Source organism: Semicossyphus pulcher, unplaced genomic scaffold, assembly GCF_022749685.1.
Source record: "Semicossyphus pulcher isolate SPU_LCO1_2020_fin unplaced genomic scaffold, fSemPul1.0.p SCAF_27, whole genome shotgun sequence".
In the NCBI taxonomy this organism is placed as follows: Eukaryota; Metazoa; Chordata; class Actinopteri; order Labriformes; family Labridae; genus Semicossyphus; species Semicossyphus pulcher.
In genome coordinates this window covers 5,224,832-5,250,566 of record NW_027211701.1, presented here as the reverse complement: position 1 = coordinate 5,250,566, position 25,735 = coordinate 5,224,832, and the positions used below count along the sequence as shown (strand labels likewise).

The 25,735-nt window shown below is 40.1% G+C and overlaps 1 protein-coding gene across 12 annotated transcripts; it reads left to right on the top strand.

Annotated features, from left to right (window-relative positions):
* The first annotated feature begins 186 nt into the window (after positions 1–186).
* On the top strand, positions 187–25,735 carry pecam1b (platelet and endothelial cell adhesion molecule 1b). Of its 12 annotated transcripts, none has more exons than XM_069676855.1 (16): positions 187–323; positions 421–456; positions 4,775–5,071; positions 6,340–6,621; positions 6,711–6,980; positions 8,012–8,284; positions 10,408–10,686; positions 12,821–13,099; positions 14,992–15,093; positions 15,208–15,238; positions 15,659–15,738; positions 18,617–18,670; positions 19,497–19,586; positions 20,058–20,114; positions 22,003–22,025; positions 25,261–25,735. In XM_069676855.1, the coding sequence occupies exons 1-16, from the start codon at positions 281–283 to the stop codon at positions 25,360–25,362; spliced, it is 2,298 nt and encodes a 765-aa protein (XP_069532956.1). In that variant the 5' UTR covers positions 187–280; the 3' UTR covers positions 25,363–25,735. The 12 variants fall into 12 exon arrangements, with proteins under 12 accessions (XP_069532956.1, XP_069532955.1, XP_069532958.1 ...); XM_069676854.1 differs by having other exon boundaries at positions 25,258–25,735; XM_069676857.1 differs by lacking the exon at positions 20,058–20,114.

Sequence of the window (25,735 nt, the reverse complement as noted above, 5' to 3'; positions counted from 1 at the left end):
AGGAGACCCAGAAGAGAACATTCCACAACAGCAAAGAGCCGGGCTGCACGAACATCCTGAGGAAACAACACTCACTTCCTGTCAAATTAAGCCAAGCCGATGGCTGCACGGGTTGATAACCGCTGAGTGGCTGAGGTAGAGCACCACCTTAGTGTCCGCTCCCGCCCACCAGAATCTGAACTGCCCCCCACAAACACCACCCGTCAGCCAGGCTGGACACAAGCCTGTTACCCTCCAGGACAGCCTGCAGTGTTGGGATCCTCAGCGTCCCTCTGACAGGATGGGCCTCCTGCTACTGCTCACCTCCTCGCTCCTGTCCAGCTGTAAGACTGTAGGAACTCTTTGGATTTATTTTTTTGTGGAGTTGCTTGATGAATTTGTCTCTAACCTGGTGCTTTTACTTTCTTTTCTTCCTCCAAGACTTCTTTGCAGGGAGAGCGGTGGACGCACAGAGATGTAAGTATAATCTCAGATAAATTTACATTTGATTTGAAATGACACAGACTTGTCACTGGTTAGAGGGCCACTGTTTATGGAGCAACATTGCTTTATTTTCCTATGCAACAAGTGACAGTGGATTACTTTTCAATCAGAAAGCACACGGTCAGTCAGTGGAAAGTGTTTGTTATCAGAGCTTTCTGATGGTTGGTGTCTGGTACGATGGAAAAGATGTGGTGGAAAGCGTTGGGAGCGTGGTTGTGAGCAGTGTCACACGCCTCCCTGTCCTCAAGAGTCGGTTGCTGATGGAAATCATGAGTCAGTGCAGGTCAGTTATAATAGAGATGAAGCTTTGTTAGACTGTGTTAGTTATTGTTGCTTATTACATGACTGGTTTATAAAATGCATGCATGTAATGTTCAAATTTGGATAATTTGGTGGATAAAAACTATCCAATATTTCACCAGAAACGTATGAATCTTGATCTGTACTTACGCGCTCTGCTTTGTATTTATGCACTTTTTTACGATTGTGATAATGTGTGTGTTCATGTGAGCTTTTGATAGATGATTTCCTTTAACATTTCCTATATGCCATCAGCCTGCAAGGGACTGCAGATTAAAATTACCCGTGGACCTAAGTGCTCATGTTAATTGATGAGCCCTGTGAGGAGTTTTTCTCTGGTTATGAAACAGACTGAAATTAATTCTGATTACTCTATATGAGCTACAAAAGCAGACCAGACCATCAGCGACAAGATTGATTATTTCTATAAAGTTATTTTTAATGCCTGAAACCGCTGGTGGGGGGTAGGAGTCAGACGAAACGATTAACTGCACGTTGCTTTTGTTTATATTTTCAAAGGGCAAAAACTAAGTAAGTGATACATACGACTGTTAAGGAAAGCAGGATGACGCATGTGCAGGACAAAATCACCAAAGAGATAAGAGGTACGGCTTTGTCCACAGGCGCCAAAATCAACACAAAGCAAAAGTTCCTCACAAGAGTTTTAAGTATGTGAAATTTATCGCTTTTTTGAGATTAAAGTCGAGGTGAAATGAAAAATGTCATTTTAATCCTTTTAGATCACATCCCCGGTAATATTGTGCATCTATTTGACAATACAGGCCAAAAAAAACCCAGAAAATCCATTTCTTCGTATTCTTATTTCAAAATCCGATCATTTTTTCTTTCGGTAAAACTAAATTTCACGCATGCTTACGTAAGTTAGCACCAAACAATTTCAACCAATCAATCTGCAACATGTAGCCACAGAGCACCAAGAACGCTCGGTCAGTTAGCTAGCTACTGCGCTGTGGAGAACGTCTGTCTATGCCCACTGCTCAACGATCCAATCAAATCCCTCTAATGATATGTCCCGCCTGCACGTCCTGTTTCACTCTGAAATACGTCACGATACGGAAGCTAGATACTCTCGTAATGCTGTTTCAGCTCGACTTTAATTGTACACCCATAAACTAAATTGAAGTATGAAAACCTTGAGGGATAAACTTCAAGGGATAGTTGTGGGGTTGTATGAGGAACTTATCAATAGTAAGTGTACTACGTACATTAGATAACTGTCAGCACGGCCCCTGTTAGGAGAAGCCGGCCGGAGTTCCTACATGGAGCTAAGCTAAGCACTGCTGTAGACAGGGTCAGGACTACCACGTACTTTAGCCACTTAAAACGTTATCCTTTAATTAAAAGTTCTAGTACCCCTTGTTAATGAGTAAAGGCCCTGCAGTATAATTCTCACATAATTAGATGTTGGAAAGTATTATCAGCAAAGTGTAGAAAAAGTATCTACCCTTAAAGTTATTATGCAGTATAACAGTATATTATACACCGTCTTGTTTAGTTTTAAATAATGATGCATCGCTGCATAAGTAGCATTTCATGGTTGTGTCTGATCATGCTGGAGCTTGTTTGAAGTACTTCCTGTCACAAGATAAATCTGATGAGTCATGAGATGATAAAAAGGAAAGAAGAAGAAGATAAAAGGTCTGATACATGTCTGTTTTTTGGCACATTACATTATTTTTTTATGAATTATTGGATAACTTGACCTCCTTTGACATTTTTAATGTCACCATGTAAGGAGGAATTCTCTGCTTGGTGAAGTATCAGCCGATAGACCCATTAGCCCATAAAAAGGTCGGGAACAGCAAAATAAATCTTTTTAACTTTTTGTTTGTTTGTTTAAAGTTTTCATATGTAAATTATAAATAAATATACTTACTTTCCATCCCGGCTCAGCACGCACCTGCCATGAGTCACATATACTGTAGGTGCAGAGTTAACAGCAAGTCTCTGCACGCACTGATTCTTCTCATCATCAGGCCTGCCAGATCCTGCTGAATGATGCTGGGCGTGGGTCAGATTCAGCAGGACCTGATCTGCTGAAAGATCCCCCGAGTGGCCTGCTTGTCTCACTAAGTGCTTTTCCTGCCCTTTTTTTTTTGTACTCTGTGTTTGTTTACTGCCCCACATCAACATGCCACCCTGAGTCACAGCAGCAGCCTGTTGTCTCTCACACTCCACCATACGGGTGATGTTGTGGGGAAGGTTGATTATTTCTGTCCCTGGTTACAGGGTGGAACTCTTAACTGTTGGCACTTTTTATGGTATTTCCTTAAAGACAATCACTTCTACATAGAAAACATAATTAGTTTCCACCTGTTTCTGCCCGTAAACCACAAGTATTTGAAGTGATTCATGGCTTGGGATCAGTTCAGGTGAATTTTTGATAAACATGTGAATGACGCAGTTTTGCTGCTTAAAAATGTAGAGACAATGAGGCTGAGGATTAAAATAAACACGATTTATAACTGTTAACAGGTTCTTTGTCAGAAAAAGGAAATTAGCGACGCTCACAAGGCTGGGACCTGAAATACAGAACAACTTTAACTAATGTGTTATTGTGTAAAAAGGCAAGTGATATGAGGACCCTTAGTGAACCCTACGTCTAGGTCTTATATACAGATTTTGCTGGATACGATTGAAGGTGCTCCTCCAAATCGACTGCTGTGTTCCCGCATTGTTGTTTTTAAATATCTGAGGACCATGAATTTAACATTCATGCATTGTTTCTTGTATGAGTCAAACAGCTGGATAGGATGCTGTCACCATTATAAATTCAAATGTAAGACATCAGCTTCCTGAGCGTCAGGTTGATACTCAGTTTTATTGAAAGTGCGTGAGGAATTTCAGCAGTAGTCATTTAAAATATGTGATTTAAAACTGAACAGGAAGTGATTAAAAGGAAATTACAAATCTCTGTGTAACAATCATGAACGCTCACAGGAAGTAAGTCATGAAAAGGATGTACAGTAATGTCTCCAAGTTACCCATACAAAGTACAAGGTAACTCAAAGAAAGACAAAAACTGTATAAATATAGTATATATAATCACAGACAAAAGATCATCATCAGCTTATCAGAAGCCATCAGAGATTTTGGACATTTGACTAAAAGCTCTCGCCATCAACTTTGTTTAAAATGATATAAATACTCATTAGTTTTTTGACAAGAGTTAGAATCAATACAACTCTTATAGTAAATATCAAGCTAGAGCCATGAATCAAGTAGCTTAGCAGCTATTGACCACCCAGTGGCAAGTAACTACCACAACTACTATGTTCACCTTTTTTCACTTTTTCAAGAGGCTATTCTTATTTTACACTTTGTGTATAAAACTAAGGGGAATCGATGTGGTGAGGTGTTTATTAAATCATTTGTCCTAAAAGAAATGTGTGTGTCTTCAATCCAAAGCTTAACTCAAAAGGCAACTGGACTTGGTTGAAGTTCTTGAAGACGTTTCACCTGTCATCCGAAAGGCTTCTTCAGGTCTAAACTTGTGGATGGAGCTAGATCAAATTTTATTTGTATAGCGCCAAATCATAACCAGAGTTATCTCAAGACACTTTACAGAAAGAGCAGGTCTAGACCGACTCTTTGTTGTATTATTTAAAGAGAGGCCCAACATGAATCCACCATGAGTAGCACTTAGCAATATTCGGCACATTGGCAAGGAAAAACTTCCTTTTAACAGGCAGAAACCTCGAGCAGAACCAGACTCATGTTGAACAGCCATCTGCCTCGACTGGATGGGCCGAAAATGAGATAGAAGGAGATGCAGGATAGAGACAGGCAAAGAGAGCAACAACAACATATGTTCTTGTTACAGTATGTAGAAGTGAGAACGTTTCCTTAGATCTTGTGCCAAAATAAAAGCAGAAGAAATGTCTTCACCTTTGGTCCTGTGGTTAAACACAAGGCTTTAAAGTCAACTGCTCTTTCTTCCTCAGAGTTTTTTTATTGCTTTCCTCCCCAGTATTCATAATAAGAGACATCACCCTCTCCATCGAGCCCAGCACTGACGTGACCCGGGACACCAACCTGACTCTGAGATGTAAGGCCTTTGTCAGCAGCTCAGGCCAGGAGGCTCTGAGTCGAGAGTACACCATATACAAGGACGGAAAAAAACTCAACGTCAAAACCTCCAGCAGCTCAGAGGATCTTCTATACCCGATTCTACAGGCCAGAGTCTCTAACAGCGGCAAATACAAGTGCCAGATCAACATTCAGGGCCAACAGCTCAACAGCAGCGCCAAGAAGCTCACAGTCACAGGTCTGTTTAAATGCTGTGATTTAAGAATTTTAAATGTGTAAACTTTTAGTCTTTTTAAAGAAACATTTGATGTGGCTTATTTAACTTCAGTGAAGGCTCATTTCACATGACAACATTTTGTCCTTTCAGAAATTTCTGTAGTTGGCCTTGAAGTTTGGGGGATTTTTTGTCCAGTGGTTTAGGGAGTAAATGCAAAAAAATCTACACAAGAGCAAACAAGATGCAGATTAGTTGAGAGATATTAGTAGTTTTGTATTGGTTGAGAAGGAATATTGATCTTGTGAACTTGATTGTCACAGCATCATGTTGAGGTCACTGAGCGTCATTATTGTACTCACTGATTGGGGGGTATTTGCAACACATCCGACTTTTAATGGAGAAAAATAAGAAAGAAGAGGAAGAATGAGAACTGGAACAACTTTTAGAATATGTGTTGGTAATATCTGTCAGTAGAATACTCCTTAAAAGGTCTAAATTTCAATTTTAAATCTAAAATGTAATTCATCTGATAAAGGCACCACTGAGTGTGGCCATGAAAACTCCCTTAGATGTAAGATAAAAAAATTTTTTACACTGATTTGAGTGACGGGTTTAATTTGTTTATGTGTAATCTCAGATCCCCTCTGCTATAGTCTGAAGATGTCATGGCCTCTGGGCACAGTAGTGAACATGCCGGGGCATGGTTAGCGATAAACGACTTCCTTTTCCTGTGCTGTTTACAGAAAAAGAAACCGTTATTCCTGTGATTTACTTTAATTGACGGGTTAACAGATTTGTAAAAGGTAAAAATGAAGCTTTGTCAGGTCTGTCCTCGAGAGGAGAAGAAAACTACTTTAAAATGTTCCTTTGTTGAATTGAGGTCGGATCGATCGTTTCTGATGCATTTGGGAAGTCGGGAAATTTAAACGCTGAGCGGCTTTCGTGACACAGCGTCAAGAGAATTTATCTCAAGTTGAATTTTAGATCTAGAACAGACGGACTGCTTTTCCTGCATACGCCGCAGCCTGCTGATACGTGATTACTCAGACTACAAGCATATTACAAACGGAAACCAGAACACTTACCATCCCGGAAATCCACGTCCCTGCCTCCAGATTCTACATTTCTTTGTAGAATCTGTAAATAGAGATTAGTTTACGTGCAACAGTAAACAGGAGAATTTCTGTATCATTGGCAGAAGATGTTGCTGTTCCATCATTTCAAATTAAGTCTTTTTTAGCTTCACCAGATTAAAACTGAGTGCTTATCCTACATCTTGGGTTTTCTAGGCCTGTCGAGACCAGATCTCAGTCTTAACAAGAGTGTGGTCAGTGAAGGGGAGGAGCTTACAGCCACGTGTACAGCGCCCGGCGAGACAGGCTCCATTTTCTTCTACTTCTACGAGGACTCCAGAGAGATCCTGGAGAAGCAGGTCAGCTCCAACCTGGCAGAGGCCAAAGTGCGCCTCAGCAGTGTGGGCATCCACAAAATTCACTGTGCTTACACCGTCTTCGTAACGCCAGACTCCTTCAAGTCAGAGGGAAGTAACACCATCACAGTTTCAGTGAAAGGTAGGCAGCATTTCAAAACAAAGTGTCTGGACCTTTCAAAGCACCGGACCCATCTCAGCTCTTTTTCTCTGCTAATTTTGTCTCCTTAGAGCTTTCCATCATGCCAGTTTTGGAGATTTTCCCTCAGCACAAGGTCTTTGAAGGAGACCAACTCACCATCTCATGCACCATCATAAACGTCCTGCACAGCTTTAAGAGTGTCCATATGTACCTGAGCCAGGGGACCAAGCTCCTCAGCACTGGAGACTCCAAAGTCAACCACAGCATGATCGCACTGGCAAAGGACCCGGCAGAGTTTGAGTGCAGATTAGACTTGGGAAATGTAGCGAAAGTGGCAACAAAGACTGTTTCAGTGACTGGTGAGTGGACAGAGGAGATGCCCTGTGTGTGCAATGTACATATAAACATGTTCTCACTACTTTGAAGTGTATCTTTAAAATGATGATTCAAGGCATTAAGTTCTTATTCTATGGAGCCCCAAAACACTAGCTTTTGACCCCCTGACCCTGGTATAATCGAAAAATTGTCAACTATGGGGAAAAGTAGGAAATTGATAAATGCTAAAAACATTTATGATTAACTTACTGGTGCTAAAGTAAAACATTTGTAATCTCTTTTTTCTAATTTGCGGTTAAAATGCTTATCTCGCGGATCTCAGTTTTGTTCTATTTGGCAGCACCTTATGGGTGATGAAAGGCAATTGCGGGCGCATATGTCCCAGATAACCAGGCGTCTATGGTTGGCTCCCTTTCTTACAGTTGTAACTCTTAATTTTCCTCACTGACGGTCGCTTTCCTTTTTAGTCTGTTTGCTTCATCTGAGCGTCAAATTTGTTTATTTTTCTTTGGATTTTCTCTTATTTTTGAAGTTGTATCTGTAGTCATCTTTTCTTTGTTTGTTCAGCCATAGTAGATTACTGTTTACTCGTAACACTTGCAGAGACTGGAAAAGCAGCCGCTTAGCTCCGCCTACCCTCTCTGGCAGACCAACCACTGCTGGCTGATGTAAAACGCGTCACTGACTGGGCGCCACTTGTGATTTTTTCCACGAATGTTGCCCCAGACACCCAGCCTGTAATACTGCAAATGCAAAGGCTTTCATCAGTGGGTCACATATATTGTGGTAACTCATTTGGTCTTGGGTGATTTAACAGACATTTACTTAAATGAAAATCTATGAGATTATTACTTGAAAAGAGAGGGGCAAAGTATTTTATGTATCTTCCAGTGTATAATAATAACTTAATTACCGTTATCATCAATTTTTTCTTTATTATTCGTCTTTTTTTAACCTTTTTATTAGATTTTGAGACTCTGTTAACATCAGCATTTACGCTATAATGTGACATCAGTGCATGATAAGTTTCTGTGTGTTTTGAATCCCTCCACAGAGCTGTTTTCAGTGCCCACTCTGACCATGTCTCCTGCTGAAGTCTTTCAAAGGGAATATATGAAACTAACCTGCAGGAGTGAGAGCTTTGCCGCAGAACGACTCAGCAAGGATGAGTTGACTTACACTCTCGATCCACCTGAAAGCTTCATGTTCCAAAAGGGCACTGGAGAGTTTTCTGGCAAGGCCCTGCTGTATAACTTCAACTACACCTGTGTGGCTCGAGCAAAAGGCATTGTGAAGCACAGTAAAACTCTGACTGTACATCCCAAAAGTAAGCTTACCTTAGGCCTCTTTAAGATGCATGTTTCTTACACAATAAGAATGGGCTCATGCTGGTTTTAGATGTGCACATGATTACGTACATGTATCTGCAAGTGTACATGTTGGCCTCTGAATGAATCTGCTGTTCCCCTTTATCTCTTTGCGGCATTTTAGCATCTTTCAGTTCATTGTTTTGATTTTTGACTTTTGACTTTGTCTTTGGGATCACTATGTTGTTTTCAACCTCAGAATGCAGCTGTTTTCAGAGGAAAAACATTGTATGTCTCCTGCTCACCACCACACGGCTGATAAGTTAGTAACTAGCTAATAAACACAGTGGGATATTTGGTAGTTTAAGGCAATTTATGTTGAAGCATTTTTTTTTGTCATTTTAAAGACTATTTGTTGAAATTCTCTTTATGCCCTGACAGCTATCGACAACTCAAATGCCCTGATAAAAGAAAAGAAAAATATCATGCATTTGTTACTCACATGATTCATCTCATTCAGTCAAAATGACGTTAAAGGGATGGCTTGGATTTTTGGACACCAAGTTATATGAAATACTTGCTAGTAGTGTAGTGGATGCAAAGCTATTAGCTTACTCACCGAGTCCCATGGTCGGAGTTCTGTCCGGTTCTGACCGTAGAATAAGTAGTTCCGGTGAGATGCCAGGGTCATGAAACCAACAAGTTTTACCTTACAAAAACAACACTCAGGCAACGGCGATCCATTTAACAAAAAAATCAGCATCCTAGGATTTCATATACTGCGCTGTTCTTTTGGCATTATTTTCTCTCTTGAACAATGCAGTATCACTGCGCCTGCGGCAGGCCTGTTTCTCAGGTAAGCCGACCTAGTAGCTGTTTCACGTTGATTCTGACTGATGCGCTTCATTGTTGAAGTAAACATGTCGGACCCAACAACGGATCCAACAGGACCTCTAAGGACACGATCCGTGTCAGGCAAACAAGTAAATACGTGCAGTGGAATTTTTCCATTACCACGGCCAGGAAAATCCCAAATTCGCACCATTTTGACATGTATATTCCTCTGTGACAACAAACGTCGTCTCACAAGTTACCACTTCCAGCATGTTCTCTTAGAAACAGTTGATGGATCACGTCACCTGAGAAACCGGCCTGCCGCCGATACTGGATTTGTCAAGACAGAAAATAGTGCCAAAAGAACAGCACAGTATATGAAATCCTACGATGACTTTGTGTTGAAAATGGATTACCATTGTCTGCGTGTTGTTTTTGTAAGGTAAAACTGTTTGGTTTCATGAGAACTACATCTCACAAGAACTACTTATTCCATGCTCGGAACCGGCCAGAACTCCGACCACGGGACTCGGTGAGTAAGCTAATAGCTTTGCCTCCACTAAACTACTAGCAAGTATTTCAAACAACTTTGTGTCCAAAAATCCAAACTATCACTTTAAGGCTTGTGAGGTAGTTGCAGAAGAAAAAATGTGCACTGTGCTCCTCTCCCAAAAGCTTTCTTGTGGAGTAGTCCTGCACCACACGTAAGGATAAGTTCATGTGTTCGGGGGTGTGGCTTTGGCATTTTTCTGGTTGGATTTTAAATCTGGCTCACTTTTGCAGGCTACTCCAAAGTTTCCAACCAGTGCGTTAATAAGTTTGCCAGATGAACTTGGAAGATGATATCTTCATAATAGGGATAGGCAATTGCATGGTCCATCGTCCCTTTTATCCCTCTACAGTAGTAACATTACAATGCGACACATTTACCTGCAAATCATGTTCTTTGTCAGCTGTGATGCGAAAACAACACACTTGAACCTGTCGAGCTGCTGCTTCTGCATTGCTTTGTACACAATGACACTGATATCTCCAGTAGACATTGCCTAACCCTTCTTCGCAGCTAATTTTCCCAAAGTAGCCAAACTATCTGTCAATGCAGGTTTAGGTTAATGGTAGTTCTGTCATGTTGTGGACATTGTAAAGTAGTCCGCAGAATTGGGTAAATTGCTATATTGCTGTATTTGTTTTAATGTTAAATCATGACATTGATAACAAAATGTTTGAGGGGATCACTGTGGTGTGGTGTTTCTCAGATCATTTGTCTGCAGAGAATCAGCGTGTTTTATTTTTTTCTTCTTCTCTTTAGTTTCTGTCTCCATCCCAAAGATCTCGGTGGAGGGCAGGGCAGTTTTGGGTCGGCCCTTTAAGATCCGCTGTCAATCGGACACTGGCAGCCTGCCCATAAATTACACCCTGCTGAAGGATCACAAGGAATTGAGCACAATCAGCGTCAAGCTGCCAAATCAGCCAGCTCTCTTCACAGTCACCATCAACTACCCTGCTGAAATAAACAAGTTCATGTGCGAGGCAAAGAACAGTCACAAGGAAACATCGCTCGGAAAAAAACTCAACGCTACTGTCATAGGTGAGATATTTCTTTTTAATTTGTCTGATCAATCCAATACTGCTCACTAAATCCAGATAACAATAACAATAACTTTATTGATCCCCAAAGGGAAATTCACTATGATAAATCAATGAATAGAATAGCTTGATGGAGCATGTCAGCTTTTAAACATGGCATATGACAAAACAATCTTACCTCAAAGTCTATTTAGATGTTGTTCTAGAGCTTTTCCATCAGATCACACAACCTTCATCAGCAGATGAAGTTTGACCAGTTTTCATGAATTTTCCTTTTTCAAAGAATCAAAAACGTTCACTCCAGTTTGGTAGAGAAACCGTTCTTGCTTGACCTCGGAAACAGCAGCTGACAGAACAATCTCAATGCAATTCCCACACAGTTGCTGCTACTGATGTTCTCTATCCTAGATCTCTTGCAACTATTGCCAGCTGCTGTTTCCAATCCTACTCACCATTTCTTCAAAAGTACAGTTTGAAGTTTTGAAAAGTGCGCTTAGTCGCTTTCTTATCGAGAGTGAGACAAGGAGATACTATTTTCATGTTTATCTGGTAAAAATTTGGCTATTTTAAGCAAGCAGTCAGCCTGCTGTTTTACTTTTTCAGGGTTATGTGTTGGACTATTACCTAAAAAATATGAATTTAATTGACATTTTTACACTGCTGTTATATTAGTAAGCTTTGAAGGTTGCACGAGAGCACGGAAACTGAACCCAAATGCAAATAATAACCAAGGAGGCAGGTTTAGGCAGATGTAATCATTTGAGAGATATTTAATGGAAACACAAAACGGCTTAAGCCGTTTTCCCACTGGACAAAAAACCCACTAACACTCTGCTTTTTTGCTTAGTGGAAAAGGTCACAATCGGCATTCAGACCCGGGTCAAATGACTCTGCAGTAGACCCGGGTAATTATCGCCTTGGTTCCAATCAGCATTGATGGGAACACAAAACCCATGTTGACACGCTAATCTCCGCCCCCTTTCCGACGTGATGCTATGCTCCGTCAGTAGGTTCTGCGATTCCTTGTCATCTCAGCTACAAATTCAGCCCGTCTCCGTCCGAACTGCGCTCAAACATCGTTCCAAATTTGTCGGCGCAGAGTTTGATACACAGACTGAATGAGTAATAGATACAAAAAGAGCTAACCACCGTAACTTCTTCACTGTTTACTAACCCTGTTGTACTGCACAGCTGAAGTACCTGGGCATGCACAGTCTTCTTTTTTCTTCTTCTATGAAGAATATTAGAAACTGCTCACTTTACGATGTCTCTGAACCTTCTTGTTAACATCACACAGCGCCATATTTATGATTTTTGTATGAAAAATAAAATGCGAAATTACGTCTTTGTGTAGACAAGATTTCACCAACCGCTGCAAAATGATTTTGGAGAAATTCCGCTATAATCATTACATTTGTCACCCTTTCAATGCTAAAATGAACAAATTAACAAAATTATAAAACAAAAAAGTGTTTCTGACACGTTGATGTTGTAACCGTATTATAGCCGGTTGACAACAGGGTTAAATTAGGTCTGAGACGTTGATTGCGCATCTGATTTCATCCTGTTTTCAACCAAATTTCAATGTTGAAATCCCGGCTGGTGCTCACTGGGAAAAGCCTGATCCAAAAGCAGGAAAAACCCACACAATGAACGGGCAAAGAACAAAGAAAATTGGCTGGCTATGTGCTGCCGAGCTGAACAAGGAAATGTGCAACAGGTGTGAGGGGTAGAAGAGTCCAGGCTGGTGAACAGGTGAAACACATGAGGGTGGGGCAGACAATCAGACAGGAGAGAAACACACAAAGGCAGGAAGTAAAACAAGACATGACACACATGGGGCAAGAACTTACAAAGTAAAACCAGAAACACTAACAACTGAGTACTGTGACAGGTAGATATTTGTTATGGACAGAAGTAGTAGTAGAAGCAGTTGCTTCATGTTTATGAGACAGACATGAGATTGATATTAATCTTTTCATGTAACACGAGGTAAGAAAACACATTTTAAATCATCCCTCGCCAGATATCATAACATTCATCGTCATTTCTGATGATTTTTTTTAATGTTTTTAAATGACACAATAACTTACTATGGAAACAGTGATGGCTAATCACACCTTCTCCTCCCCCAGTGCCTCTGACACAACCCATTCTGACCGTCACCCCAGACCTTGCAGACATCTCTGAGGGAGATCATCTCTTCCTCATATGTGGGATTGCCGGCACACCACCAGTCACCTTTAGGTGGTACCGTGTTGGCAGTGCACAGCCGTTTAACACCACCATCTCCAACCTCAACCACACAAGCTACCAGGTCCCTCTGTTGTCCAAAGAGCACAGCGGCACGTATTACTGTGAGGCTGTGAACCTCGCCAACAACATCGTACGCAGTAACCCAGTCATCATAGAGGGTGAGACTGATGAGAATGATTGATGCTTAACAGGGACCATCTTTTTATTTGTGGGGAAGGCAAAAAATACTGTTCCTTCTGGGAATGAAATTAAACCAAAGGTTGAGAAATAAAGTGCATATCCAGTGACCTTTCATTAGCATATTTATTTAGCATAGCTGTCTTTAGTTTGAGCACAGACATTTTTGCATAATCCACTATTTTGATTGTGTATAGCCATGATATTTCATATTGTGTGCTTTACTGATGTAGTGAAAGTTTAACACAGTCTCTGTGCATCAATACTTTCCTCTATATCATATTTAATATTGATTGCTTACTTATTTTTTGCAGATTGTCTTTATTTAGATAAAGAGTGAATCCACTGTCTAGATGTTAGCTACAGCTAGCTTACCCACAAGGAACACTTGTACAATATTTGCCCTTTCAATTTTACAGATAACATTAACAAAAATAAACTACTCCTGTAATTATATTGCTCTTGGATAAAATATTGGGTCTGACAAGACATACATTACAACAAGTTTTTACAGCCATGCTAGCAGCTCTGTGAGGCTGCACCCAGGCACATGCTTGTATATATAGATGGACGACGCATCTCAATCTGCTCTCATTGTACAAAATTGATGCCAAAATAGCCCCTGTGATAGGCGCTGCCATCTTGCGATGGTGACATCATTTGGAGCCAGAGTTGCGCAGTAGAGATCTGTGGATGGTGCCACTGTAGCCACTTCTGCGAACCAAAACACACTTAACTTACCGAAAAAAAACGCAAGGATCCTGCACATCAGCTTATTTAACAGCAGAACAGCTTCTTTGTGTTAGCCTGAAGCAGACATTGACAGATATGGAAACTTCAATGACTGTTGTGATTTTTTATGTTAAGTCTCCTCTCGCCATTCGTCCTCTACTCTGCTAATCTGGAACAGATCGGCTGCAGGAGCCGTATTTGTCAACAGAGCTGTCAATCATCCTTTTTAAAGCATCAAATAACTAATTAAAAATAAACTTGTCAGAAAGATGAACACTTGGACGTAAATCAGCACGATAAGAACTAACTATAATGACAGAAACCATGTTTGAGAAAAATGTATTTGACATGTATTTTGATTTTATATTTTGATTCATGTCCCATCTGTTTACATGGAGGAGGCGGGCTTTATGACCTATACTGCAGCCAGTCAGCAGGGGGTGCTCAAAATGTTTTGGCTTCACTTTTAGGGAGCTGTCATGTCGTCCATCTTTTTATACAGTATATGGGCTGATCCAAGACCTCATTTTAGATTAATGCTAACAAGCTCACAGTGACAGTGAATGCTAATCTGCTGACGGTTAGCAGGTATGATGTCAAGCATGTAAACCATCCTAGTTTAGTGTTAGCATGATAACATTTGCTAATTGGAAGAAAACTCAAAGTACAGCTAAGGCTCATGGGAATGACAAGAGTTGATGAAAAGACAGATTCACCAAATTCATCACACTTCATCCTCAGTTTGAAATAAATGTCTTTCAAAATTTCTTGCCAAAACTAAAACTTGTTCAGCCAACTGACTTCAAGTGAGACTTTCATACGTTGAATAGAGCCATAGCTGAAAAGTTAAGCTAAAAAATTAGGTGTCTACATTACAGCTGTAGACAACAGGCTAAGGTGTTCACCCCTCCGTATTGAAAGATAGAGGGCCTACTTATGAAATACTTACGTTATGTCAAGGAAGGTTTACATCTGTGACTATTTGTATTATATTGACTATTCCACCCTTTTTAGTCAGCCACTGACTTTCCTGTGTTTAACATCCTGAATAACATTCCTGTACCATTTTATATGCTCTCCTACTTGTGTTTACTGTTTGTCACTGACTTTCCCTTGTCTCCATGTCTCTGTCCTTCCATAGTGCGCATGGCGCTGTGGAAGAAAGTGTTGATCGCGGGGTTCTGTCTGCTGGCGGGGACGGTGCTGGTGGTGGTGTTGGTGGTGTGCTTCAAATCCAAGAGAGGTAGAGAGACCTACAGTCCTCCACCAGCCTCTTATGTCTAACTACGTATGACAAACAACCTTCCTCCACCTACTTCCTCCTGCTCTTTTTCTCACCTCTCCTCTCTTATTGTAGGTAAAAGAGAAGCAGCTTCTGAATTGTCAGTGTGAGTTGGCTCCACTTCTTGCTTCCTCTAAATGTGACAGATACTGTAGAAGTTAGTGTTAGTGTATTTAGCATTGCTAGTCGCATTGGATTGCTGCGGGTCTGTGAGTGTTATGTTTATGTTATTTAAAGCCTTTATAGAATAATACCTGTTTTTTGGCACATTTTGTAAGCTTTACAAAGAAACTTAATTTGTACCTTAAACACAGGCTGCTGCAACAGTTATTAACAGAGCTCTCTAGAAAGGCGCCATCTTAATAGGAAACAACATGCAAAACCACCAGTAAAGCTACGGAAGTGCATTATTAGCTCTTAATAAAACATATATCATGATTTCTATGCATCAGATCATTTTGAAATTTAGTAAATTTTATTTGACGTCACTGCTGCCCAAGTTGACTTTATTTTCACCATTTCTCAGAAAGCCTTCGAGCCCTAAATCAGATGACTCTTTAACAGTGAATCTAACCCACGACACAGAGGTTTATAACGCAGACACAGGTAGCTTGGTTTTGCTATTCTATGCACCACCAAACCGTCCTCATAAGTCATTATCCTAACAGCCATGTCATAGTATGTGTCCTGTTGCACCTGCAGCAAATCATTTCATCCCATCATTCATGTTCTAATGTGCATGCAGGGCTCATGTTTGTGACCTGGCTACCTTTGTTTATGTAGCGTGCCTCTGTTGCTTTCCATTTGTGGATATCCTGTTTAAGTTTATGTGCATGCACAATATTTATGTTTGAGCGTACTCTCTTTTTTTGCATGTACATTGTGATTTGCTTTAGGTTTGTACTGCAGAGGCAGGAGAAGTAGGATGCTGTTAGGATACAGTGGTTGTAGGAAGTACACTCTCCAAGTACAAGCCGTGTTTACACGATAGACTGTATATAGGAAGTGGACATAGCCCCTTGGTTTCTTTAGTGAAGCCAAGGTAGAAGTGCCTTAAACCTGCATCCTTTCAAAAAGCCAGCAGGTTTATGGTCTCATTTGCTAGTTTGTCCTGTTAAATAAAGCATGGTCTTCCTTTTTGTTAATTATAGCCCCATTTAGAGTAGACTAGACAATAAGGCAGGGTATACTTTAAGTTGTGGCTACCTTTGATAGGCAACCTGGTATAGGCCTTTTTCACAGCGGACATCTTTACATCCAACATGAGGAAAAGCACAGGTGTTTAGTAGCATTAATGATGCCTGTATTCCATTTAGCTGCTTCAATTTCATGGTCCTGGTTGTGTGCAAGCTGTCTGCCTGTCATGGCTTTCTCGGACACCTGAATGGAACAGAACCATTGTTGAAGTTATTACGAACACCTGTGCTTTTCCTCCTGTTGGATGTAAAGATGTCTGCTGGGAAAAAAGCCCATGGAGCTGTAGCAACACATATCCACCCTCCTGTCCTTATATGGCCATTTCTGGTGCAAAAAAAACCCCTACATGGCAAACACCAAAGTGCTCAACTCAAGGCTTACACGATAGTCCACAAACCAATGGGTGGCATCTCAGTGGCTATGTCCACTTCTTATACATAGTCTATGGTTAACGCAGGGAAAGCTGCTTAAGTAGATCAATCATAGTACATGGCAATGATCGTCAATTCTTGCATACTGCTTAGATAGCCTTTTATCATCTTCTTCCAGACGCAGCGCCACTCTATAATGGCATGGAGGGGAGAGTGGCCAATGGGGCGCGAGATAGCGCGGCATCGCTTCCCGCTGACATCAGCAACAGGAGCAGCTACAGTATCCCAGCCACAGTGTAGAGACGCCCCATAATGGGCGGGACTTTATTCCAATTTTTAAACGATGCAATGAAAGGACTTTGAGAGCACTTATCCCGTTTAAGGATTTGGACACTGTTTTTTACGTTCCATGTGAAAAGGAGAGGTTATGATAAAATATACACCAGCACCCACTGCTCCCTCTCCCCTCCTCCTGCAATGTTGATGGCCTTTGATTTTATACGTAAACATCACTGTCTTTGTCCTTTGTTTTTGTCCTCTGTTTCTTCATTTGCATTTCTGTGTGATTTCATATTATTGCTACCGCTCTGTGACGCATGTTTAAATGTGTTTGGTGATCGATTGATTTGTGTATACATTTATCACGATAACAGGAAATGTGTGTATATATTTTGGTTGATCCGTGACTATTGAAATAGGCACTTGTAGAATAAAGACCTTGGATTTATTTAGAAGTGTGTCAGTACCGTTCATTTTGCTTCAGCTATCAGAGGCTAAATTAATTTGCTTAAAAGGTTTATGCTCAAAATACTTAGTAACCGACATGTTTTATCATTACTCCTGGATTTATCTTCCACCTCTGTGTTTGAAACCATTATAAGCGCAAGGCCACGACAATCCATCCAAACATGTAGTCGATTCATTTCCTAAAAAGGAACACACGGCAGAGACTTCCTTGAAAAGCTGAAACAATAGAGTCTGCAAGAAACTTCCTATGTTGGCACAGAGCAGGTTAGGGGGGTCAGTGTTGATAAATCTGGTGGTTTGGGGGAGGGTGGGGCTTATTTTGTTTCAGGCAAGGCAAGTTTGAATGCATGCAGCAGTTGGAGGAAATGAATCACATAAGCCCTGGTTGTGCTGTGTGTGAGATTACATTACCAAGAGGGAAGTCGCAATGGGAAGTTGTTTTTGCCTGAACTTACTGCGCAGCCGCTTCTGAATTAACAGCCTATTGTGCACATTGAAGCGGAAGATTTCTGCATGGACCAGATGAAGACTAGAAATCTGCTCCTTTGTTACTGGTTTTATTTTAAGAGTAATAAATCCTCAGGTGAAGGCCAAATTTAAGAAGAAAAAAAGGCCTCTCACTTCTCTGTTTTTGCTTTTACAACAGTTTTTTTAGTCATATAAAGACCTTTTGGAATTTAGGATTATTTACACTTTTCACTTTTAGGTGAGGGGATATATACTTCTTTCATGTCTGACATGTCTGTTTTATAGTTATGTACTGTCATATACTGGTATGGTATACAGCTGCAGCCAGGAGATTGTTGGCTTAGCTTAGCACAAAGACTGGCAGAGGAACACGTTTAGCCTGGCTCTTGGAAAAAAGAAGTCTAAAGTATTGTTTCCAGTCTTTATGCAAGCTAAATTAACCTGTTGCTTGATGTAGCTTCTTATTTTGCAAAGAGGCTTAGGTACTGTTCTTGTCATACATAAATGAACATATTTCCTAAAGTGGGAATGTTCCTTTGAGAATAATTCAAAGACACAGCACCTAGATATCAGGTAATATTCATACATGTGGGTCTGTAGCATGTTTCTTTACTCTAATCTGTGTAAAATGTTTACAATTTGATTAAAGTCAGTCTTTAGCAGCTGCATTACGACCTCCTTTCTGTCTTTCTGTTTCACAGTGAAGGTGGACAAAGCGGCAGTCAGCGTGTGGAGCAAGCGACCCTCAGAATCAGGTAATATGTCGCACTTTTTTCATGCTTTTACTGCCTTACAGTTCCATTAAAGCATATATATTTACCAGGCGTGGGCATGTATATTCAGCAGACTGATTCAGTAATGTCAACCAAGGTCAAGGGGTTTGAGTCCTTATGAATTCATCTTTACATTTGTAAGAGGCAGAATGTCTTAAATCCTCTTTAAAATGTTGCATAATGTCGCTTGATGTGTAATAGGTTCATAAACCAGCTGTGGGAGCTGTGGGGACGTCTGCTGCACCAAAAAAATATAAAAAATCTACTTACTATGTTTTTCCATGGCTTTGAAATTTCCTACATATTCTTTATGAGTGGATGAAGTTTGTTCACTTTTCACAGAGATCTATCTTTTAAAGATTTTTTTTAAGAGCTGAAAATGAGGGAGTGGGAACGACTTGCAGCCAATCACTGAGGGTCGGAACATCGGGTGCTGAGCTAAACCAGCGCCCCAACCAGATTTATCTTTGGACATACAATTTGAGTAGTTGTTATAATGTCATACATAGCTCTTTTGGGACTTTGTATCCATGTCCATGTTAAGCATGAAGGGTCATTGTTGACCTTAGAAAGGACTTCACTAAGAAAACTTGAGGTCTGTAGCACATACAGTAGCCACATGGTCAAAAGCTCTGTTAAAGGGTCGGAAGTCGACCTCAAGTTGATTGTTTTGGCAAACCTCTCTTAATGGGGTCAAGAATGAGCTCTCATGCCTATAAGCAAACGGTACCCTTCTCAGATTAACATGAAATCATGTGGGCAGTTCAGTCTGTATAACAGAAAATTGTATCGCCATATTTGGATGCAGTTGATGACGAGGAGAGCAGTGTGGAGTCCAACGAGCCTGATGTGGAGTACACAGAGGTGGTGCATCCACAGCCTGTGGATCCTGAAAGAGGTAAACATCATAAACACTCACTTACAAAAATAATCTTTTCAGTCCATCTCCTAGCTTCCTGTCTTGTTTATCACCCTCCCGCTCTATTTCAAACCCCCTCTGCAAAAACATTTTTCTCCGCTTTGCACACATTCCTTTACAGTTGATAATGTAGACCAACACTTCCTGGGAGGGGCCTAATTACACATAATTAACACATCTCTGAGTCACTGTAACTGTAGGGATTTCCAGAAGCATGGCAGACCTTATAAACAGGAAGGGTTGAGCTAATTGCCAGGCTGGTTTCTGATACTGGCCCCTTCTTCGTTATGATGCTTTGCTTAAGGTCCAGAGGGGCCGGAAATCGCAGTTACAGAATGTGACATAACCGCCTATTTTTAGATTCTTGTTAATGACGGATCAAAGAGACAGTATCTTCTAAACTTTGTCTTTTGATGTTCAAGTAAGTTAATGTGTTGCTTTTTACAACAGCCCCACTGAGGAAAGGCACAGACACAGTGTACAGCGAGCTCCAAAACTCTCCACATGGTGAGTTTGATATTTTAAAGTTGCACTGATGAATATATATTACAATGGGACTTTTTCAACTTTTCTAAAGCAAGATTTTCCATTTTTCATTATTACACAGGGAGGAGGCGTAGTCTCACACACCCAAAAAGATTTTCCTGATTTTATGTGCAGTTTAGTTTGATGTTTAATCTATGTACAAATGTACAAAGAGGGGAACACACTGTGACTTTTTCAATGCTGAAGTTGTGTCTTATTGCTCTGTTCCTGGTCAGTTGTTGACAGTGCACTCTCTCTCTCTAGCTTTGCCTGCCATTTCCTGTCACTTTTGCTCCTAAATAAGCCACCTAGCGCATCTAATGGTCGCTACCAAGTATCCAATACAACACTGCAAGATTGGGCATTTTTTTTACCTTCGTGTAGCAGTCGAGAAGAGGCTGGTAGAGAGAGGAGAATAATATTAAGCAAAGGTCACTGATAAAAAGTGAACCAGTGATGATGCATTTATGTGGCATGTTATGTAACCACTCCAAGGTGCTACAAGCATTTTTATATTAACAGTGGATTATGGCTATGGGTAAATGTGCAAGCTGTTGCTCATGTTCAAATGTTATCTCCCTACAGTTCTGCAGAAAGTTTTAGCTTCTTTCAGCTCCATGTTTTGGTTTTTACTGCCCAAAAAACAAATCAACTTTAGCATCTCTGAATAGCCTCACTGCACTCATCAGCAACATTTCTAGCTACTACAGGCAGCTGTTTTCAGTGATAAACACTCTGATATACCCACTGTACATTACCTGCCAACAATGTTAGTGAGTAGTTAGACTAGCTGAAAATTTAACTTGCACTGATGGTCAAAAATATTAATCTTACTTGATGAATATGTTTATTGGTGACTCTAAATTGCCCGTAGGTGTGAATGTGAGCGTGAAAGGTTGTCTGTGTCTATAACCCCTTTTCCACCAAGGCAGTTTCAGGGTCGGTTCCGGGCCAGTGCTCAATTGCGAACCAGTTTTTTGTGTTTCGACTGAAAATGAACTGGCTCCCGGCCAGGAAAACAGGTTCCAGAGCGGCCCCAACTCTTTGCTGGTCTAGAATCGCTAACCACTTACGTCAGGGGCGAGGGGCGAGGTTGCCATGATCAAATAGACAAACCAAACGAGAGTGTCCATTTTTCTACATTCAGCTACACAAAAAAAGGAAGGTTATGGATACAAAGGCGAAGCAGTGGTCGGCCGAGGAGACAAGCTGCCTCCTTGCAGTTTGGTGTTCGGTGACAGTCCTGTGTCTGCCCTGTGATTGACTGGAGACCTGGCCAGGGTGTAACCCCTCCTCTCGCCCAATGACTGCTGGGATTGGCTAGTTGGCCTATTTCAAACTTAATGTTTAACAGTAATAGATGAGTGAAAATCATAGAATGTAAAACCAATTTGGCAGCCTCTTTAGAAATGGCATTACTAATGACTCAAAAAACTAAAGGTTGGAGAATTGACACGTCAGTATATTTATATTCACTTCTGAGATGAGATAAATGATGGACGTTAAGTTTACCAGGAGTAGCTACAAAACAGTGACAATGCATTTACTGCTGGCAGGAACTTCCTGTTTTTTGAACGGCAGCCAGCAGTCCCTCTGAGTCCTAATGTTTCCTGTTCAACATAACAAAAGAATCTTGAACTGTTGAGAGAAGCATCTGTTAGAGGAATACTTAAACCACTGATTCAGATGAAATAGACACGAATGTTTTGCCTGCAAACAAAGGTCTGTGCAGCGGAGGAACCAGTGAGTCAGCAAGGTCAGCCATGTTGTCATAACTGTCAAATGACTAATGAATAACTGTGAGGTCAGCAAGTGAGTGAGCAGATTACTCACCTGAAACACATTTAACCTGTGATGCTTCTTCCTTTAGGTGCTCCCGACCATCATGACTATGTGAGTAATAAGCTGCGCAATCACACTCATGTTCTTCTCTGTCTTTATTATTATAGCTATTATTAATTTAATGAAAAGTATTTTTCAAATACAGATTATTCATTCAGAATAAATTTGCAGAAGACAAATTTAATGTGAAGTCCCTAAAAGTTTTCTGCTGATCTTTCTGTGTTACAAGTAACATAAAATTTACTCCATAAGCAAAGAAAACAGCTCCCTATACATTATCCTGCTTATTACACAGCTTTTACTTTTTTTTACACATTTGACATAAAATGATTTTGTAATTATTTTATTAATTTAAAAATGATTATATTTCCATTTAAAAAATAGTCAGTAACACTCACAGTGAGAGCTGCATCCATAGCAACGGTTAAGTCTTAAGAAGCCTTCTTAAAATGAGCTAAGCTAGCTGTTTTTTCCTCACATTAAAATGAGCTAAGCTAGCTGTTTTTTCCTCAAATTAAAATGAGCTAAGCTAGCTGTTTTTACTCACATTAAATGAAAACATTTCCACTGATGGGAGAGTAAGACACGGTGAACGGGGCCGCAGGAATTAGCACAGTACTTGATTGAGGTTTTCTGTCTTCTGTCTTTTTTTTTTTTTATGACTGAAAAAGGACTTTAAATAAAAACACACATTTTTACATGTTTATTGAAATTCTAGTGTTATAACAATAGACCGTTTTGCTCAACCATTGTGACACATTTGAACGTTTCTTTAGGTCTTCATGAGTCTGAAGGTGTCCATGGTTTCTATTTTTTATTTTTTTTTATTTATATTTTATTGACATTTTGCATCAAACATCTCCATTGTATATATTTGACATTGTGTGTACTCATCATCCCTATATTCTCATCATGAGTCTCAAAACCATTGTTCCAAAGGTACACATACCGACAAGATGACATAACATATCAAAACTAATAGAAAACTATGTACAGTTAGGGAGTAATCATTTCTTTACAATATAACTAATAAGCAGTGAAAATAAAATCAGGCTTATGGGAAGTTACAAAATTAACCCATCTTTTCCAGTGTGCAGTGAATTGCTCTAACTTTTGATTAATAAAAGCCGTAGTCCTTTCCATACTGTAAATGTTCATTGTAATGTCCATCCATCCGTTTAGAGTTGGGCTCTCCTGTGACAACCATTTCTTAGTTAATGTCTTTTTAGCTGCAACCAGCAAAATGTTCATTAAATATTTGTCTCCTTTTGACCAATTCTGAGGTATTATCCCAAAATATAACATCTTTATCTCCAGAGGCATAACATGTTCAAAAATATCTTGCTAGGCATTGTGTATACCTCTCCAATATTCTTTAATAATAGGGCAATCCCACAGAACATGGTAGTGGTTTGCTTTTTGATTACCACAGTTCCTCCAACATGTGGGGATATTTCCATCATAGTGGGATTTCTGTGAAGGAGTTATAAAATATCTTATCAGGCTTTTCCAACTATATTCCCTCCATATTTGCGAACTGGTACACTTCCAGTTGTATTCCCACATTTTTGTCCATTCCTCCTCAGATATTTTAATCCCCCCTTCCTTCTCCCATTTTCTTTTAATGTATGTAGTAGAGTGTGTTTTAAGATCTAACAAAATCTTTTATATATATGTGAGATAATTTTACCCTTGCTATCTGAATTGTATGCTTTTCTAACACTTCTATAAAACATATATTTGCTTCTGTCACATTTTTCATTTCCATATTGACATAATGAAGCATCTGCAAATATCGATAAAAATCTTGTTTTTCCAGGAGGTGTTTCTCTTTAAGTGTTTCAAAACTGAGCATTGCTCTTCCTTTCATTACCTTGAACAGAGCTGTTATTCCTTTTTGTGTCCAATCCTTAAATCTAGAGTCTAATTTATTAGGAGCAAAGTCTGAGTCGTAGGCACACCATTTCAGAGCTACCATGTCACCTTTTATCTTATATTCTTTTATAATAATTTTCCATACTTTAAGAGTACTTTTAAGCCACGGGTTATCAATAATATTTATGTAGTTCTGTAGGTTGTTGTCAGCTAAAATTGCTTGTATGGGAATAGGACTTGTTTTTACTTCCATAATTTTCCATTGGGCATTATATGATGGGTTACACCAGCATACAATTGCTCTGGTCTGTGCTGCAAAATAGTAATCTCTAAGAGAAGGTAGACCCCATCCTCCTTTTTCTTTGCTGAGTTGCAAGGTTTTGAGGCGAACCCTTGGTCTTTTGCTCTGCCAAATTTTTTCCCATTCATTGAACTGGCTTTGACTGATCTCTATTGGCGGGGTCTGAAATAGGTATAATAATCTAGGTAATATACTCATTTTGATAGATTCAATTCTCGAGTGGAGGCTAAGGAAAGGAATCAAATTCCATCTTGTTATATCCTCTTTAATTCTTTTATGTATAGGTTGATAATTGTATTCTGATAATTTAGTGAGGTCCTTTGGAATGTTTATGCCCAAATACTTGATGGACGTTGTTTGCCATACTAGTGGATATTTTTATTTTTATTTCTTCTGGTGGGCTGTAATTGTATGAAAGTAATTGCGTTTTGCCTATGTTAACCTTGTATCCCGATAATTGACCAAATTACTTTCCCTCTTTACTTTTCCTCTTTAAGAAAGACTGAAATAATGCATTACTTAATAAAAGTAGTTTTACTTGTGACAGTAACTTTTAAAGAAAATTACTTCACTCATGGTGTCCCTGCATTGGCTGCCCCCGTTTATAGTGACCCTCTGCAGCCAGATAATCCAGAGCATGAGGGAAACTGCCGTCATAGTTTCCAGACAAGAACAAAAGCTTTGGGCAGTGGCTTCCTTCCCTATCGCTGCTCAGATCAGCGCTGTGGTCCAGTCAAATTACCTCCAGGCCCATCTCAGCCAGCACACTGTCCCCCAGTCTGCCTTAATGACGGCGCTGTTTGTCCCTACATGGTGTGAGAGGCAGTTGAGGAGAGGAATTCGAAATGAGCTCAGGATGTCACATCATGATCTAAAAATGGCTGAGTCTTTCATTAGGGTGTCTTCTTGATGTCAGATTATGTGGTTTGGTCTGACAGTAGTCTTATTATGGTCCGTCTGCTCCTCAGGAAACTGAGAGTCCTAGTTCTTAGCGACAGCATTGATGTGTGCTTTCTTACCTGCTTTGTGTTGTGTGCCAGTGATTAAGGATCAGGATAAAGATGAATCAGCTGGGACAGTGTTTAATGTCCCTGCTCTGTGTGTCAGCAGGGCTCGGTGGAGTACGCTGAGCTCAACGGTGAACAACCTGAGATCAATCACTTCAATCCAGAGGTCAACAACTACCACGACCTGCCCGAGCCGGTGGATTAGTGATTTTAATGATTACCATTTTCTTCACACATCGCTGTTTCTCTTTCACTCCCACTTATCCACACTTTTTCCTTCTGCTGTATCTGTTTCTCAGTTTCTGAGAAGTTAAAAAATAATTGAGTGCTATGTTTGCTGTAAATATTTTGTTCCTTAATAAAATGCATGACATCCTTAGTGGTGCGTTTTACTTCAGCAATGACAGGCCATGAAAGAAAAGAAAACATTTGTTAAGGAGAAAATCAGAATCGGGGTTTATTGCCAAGTAGGTTTACACATACAAGGAATTTGTTTTGGTGATTTTGGTGCAGAACAATTAACACAGAACTAGAATAAAATATGTAAATGACTTAAATAGAATAAGATAAAACTAGCC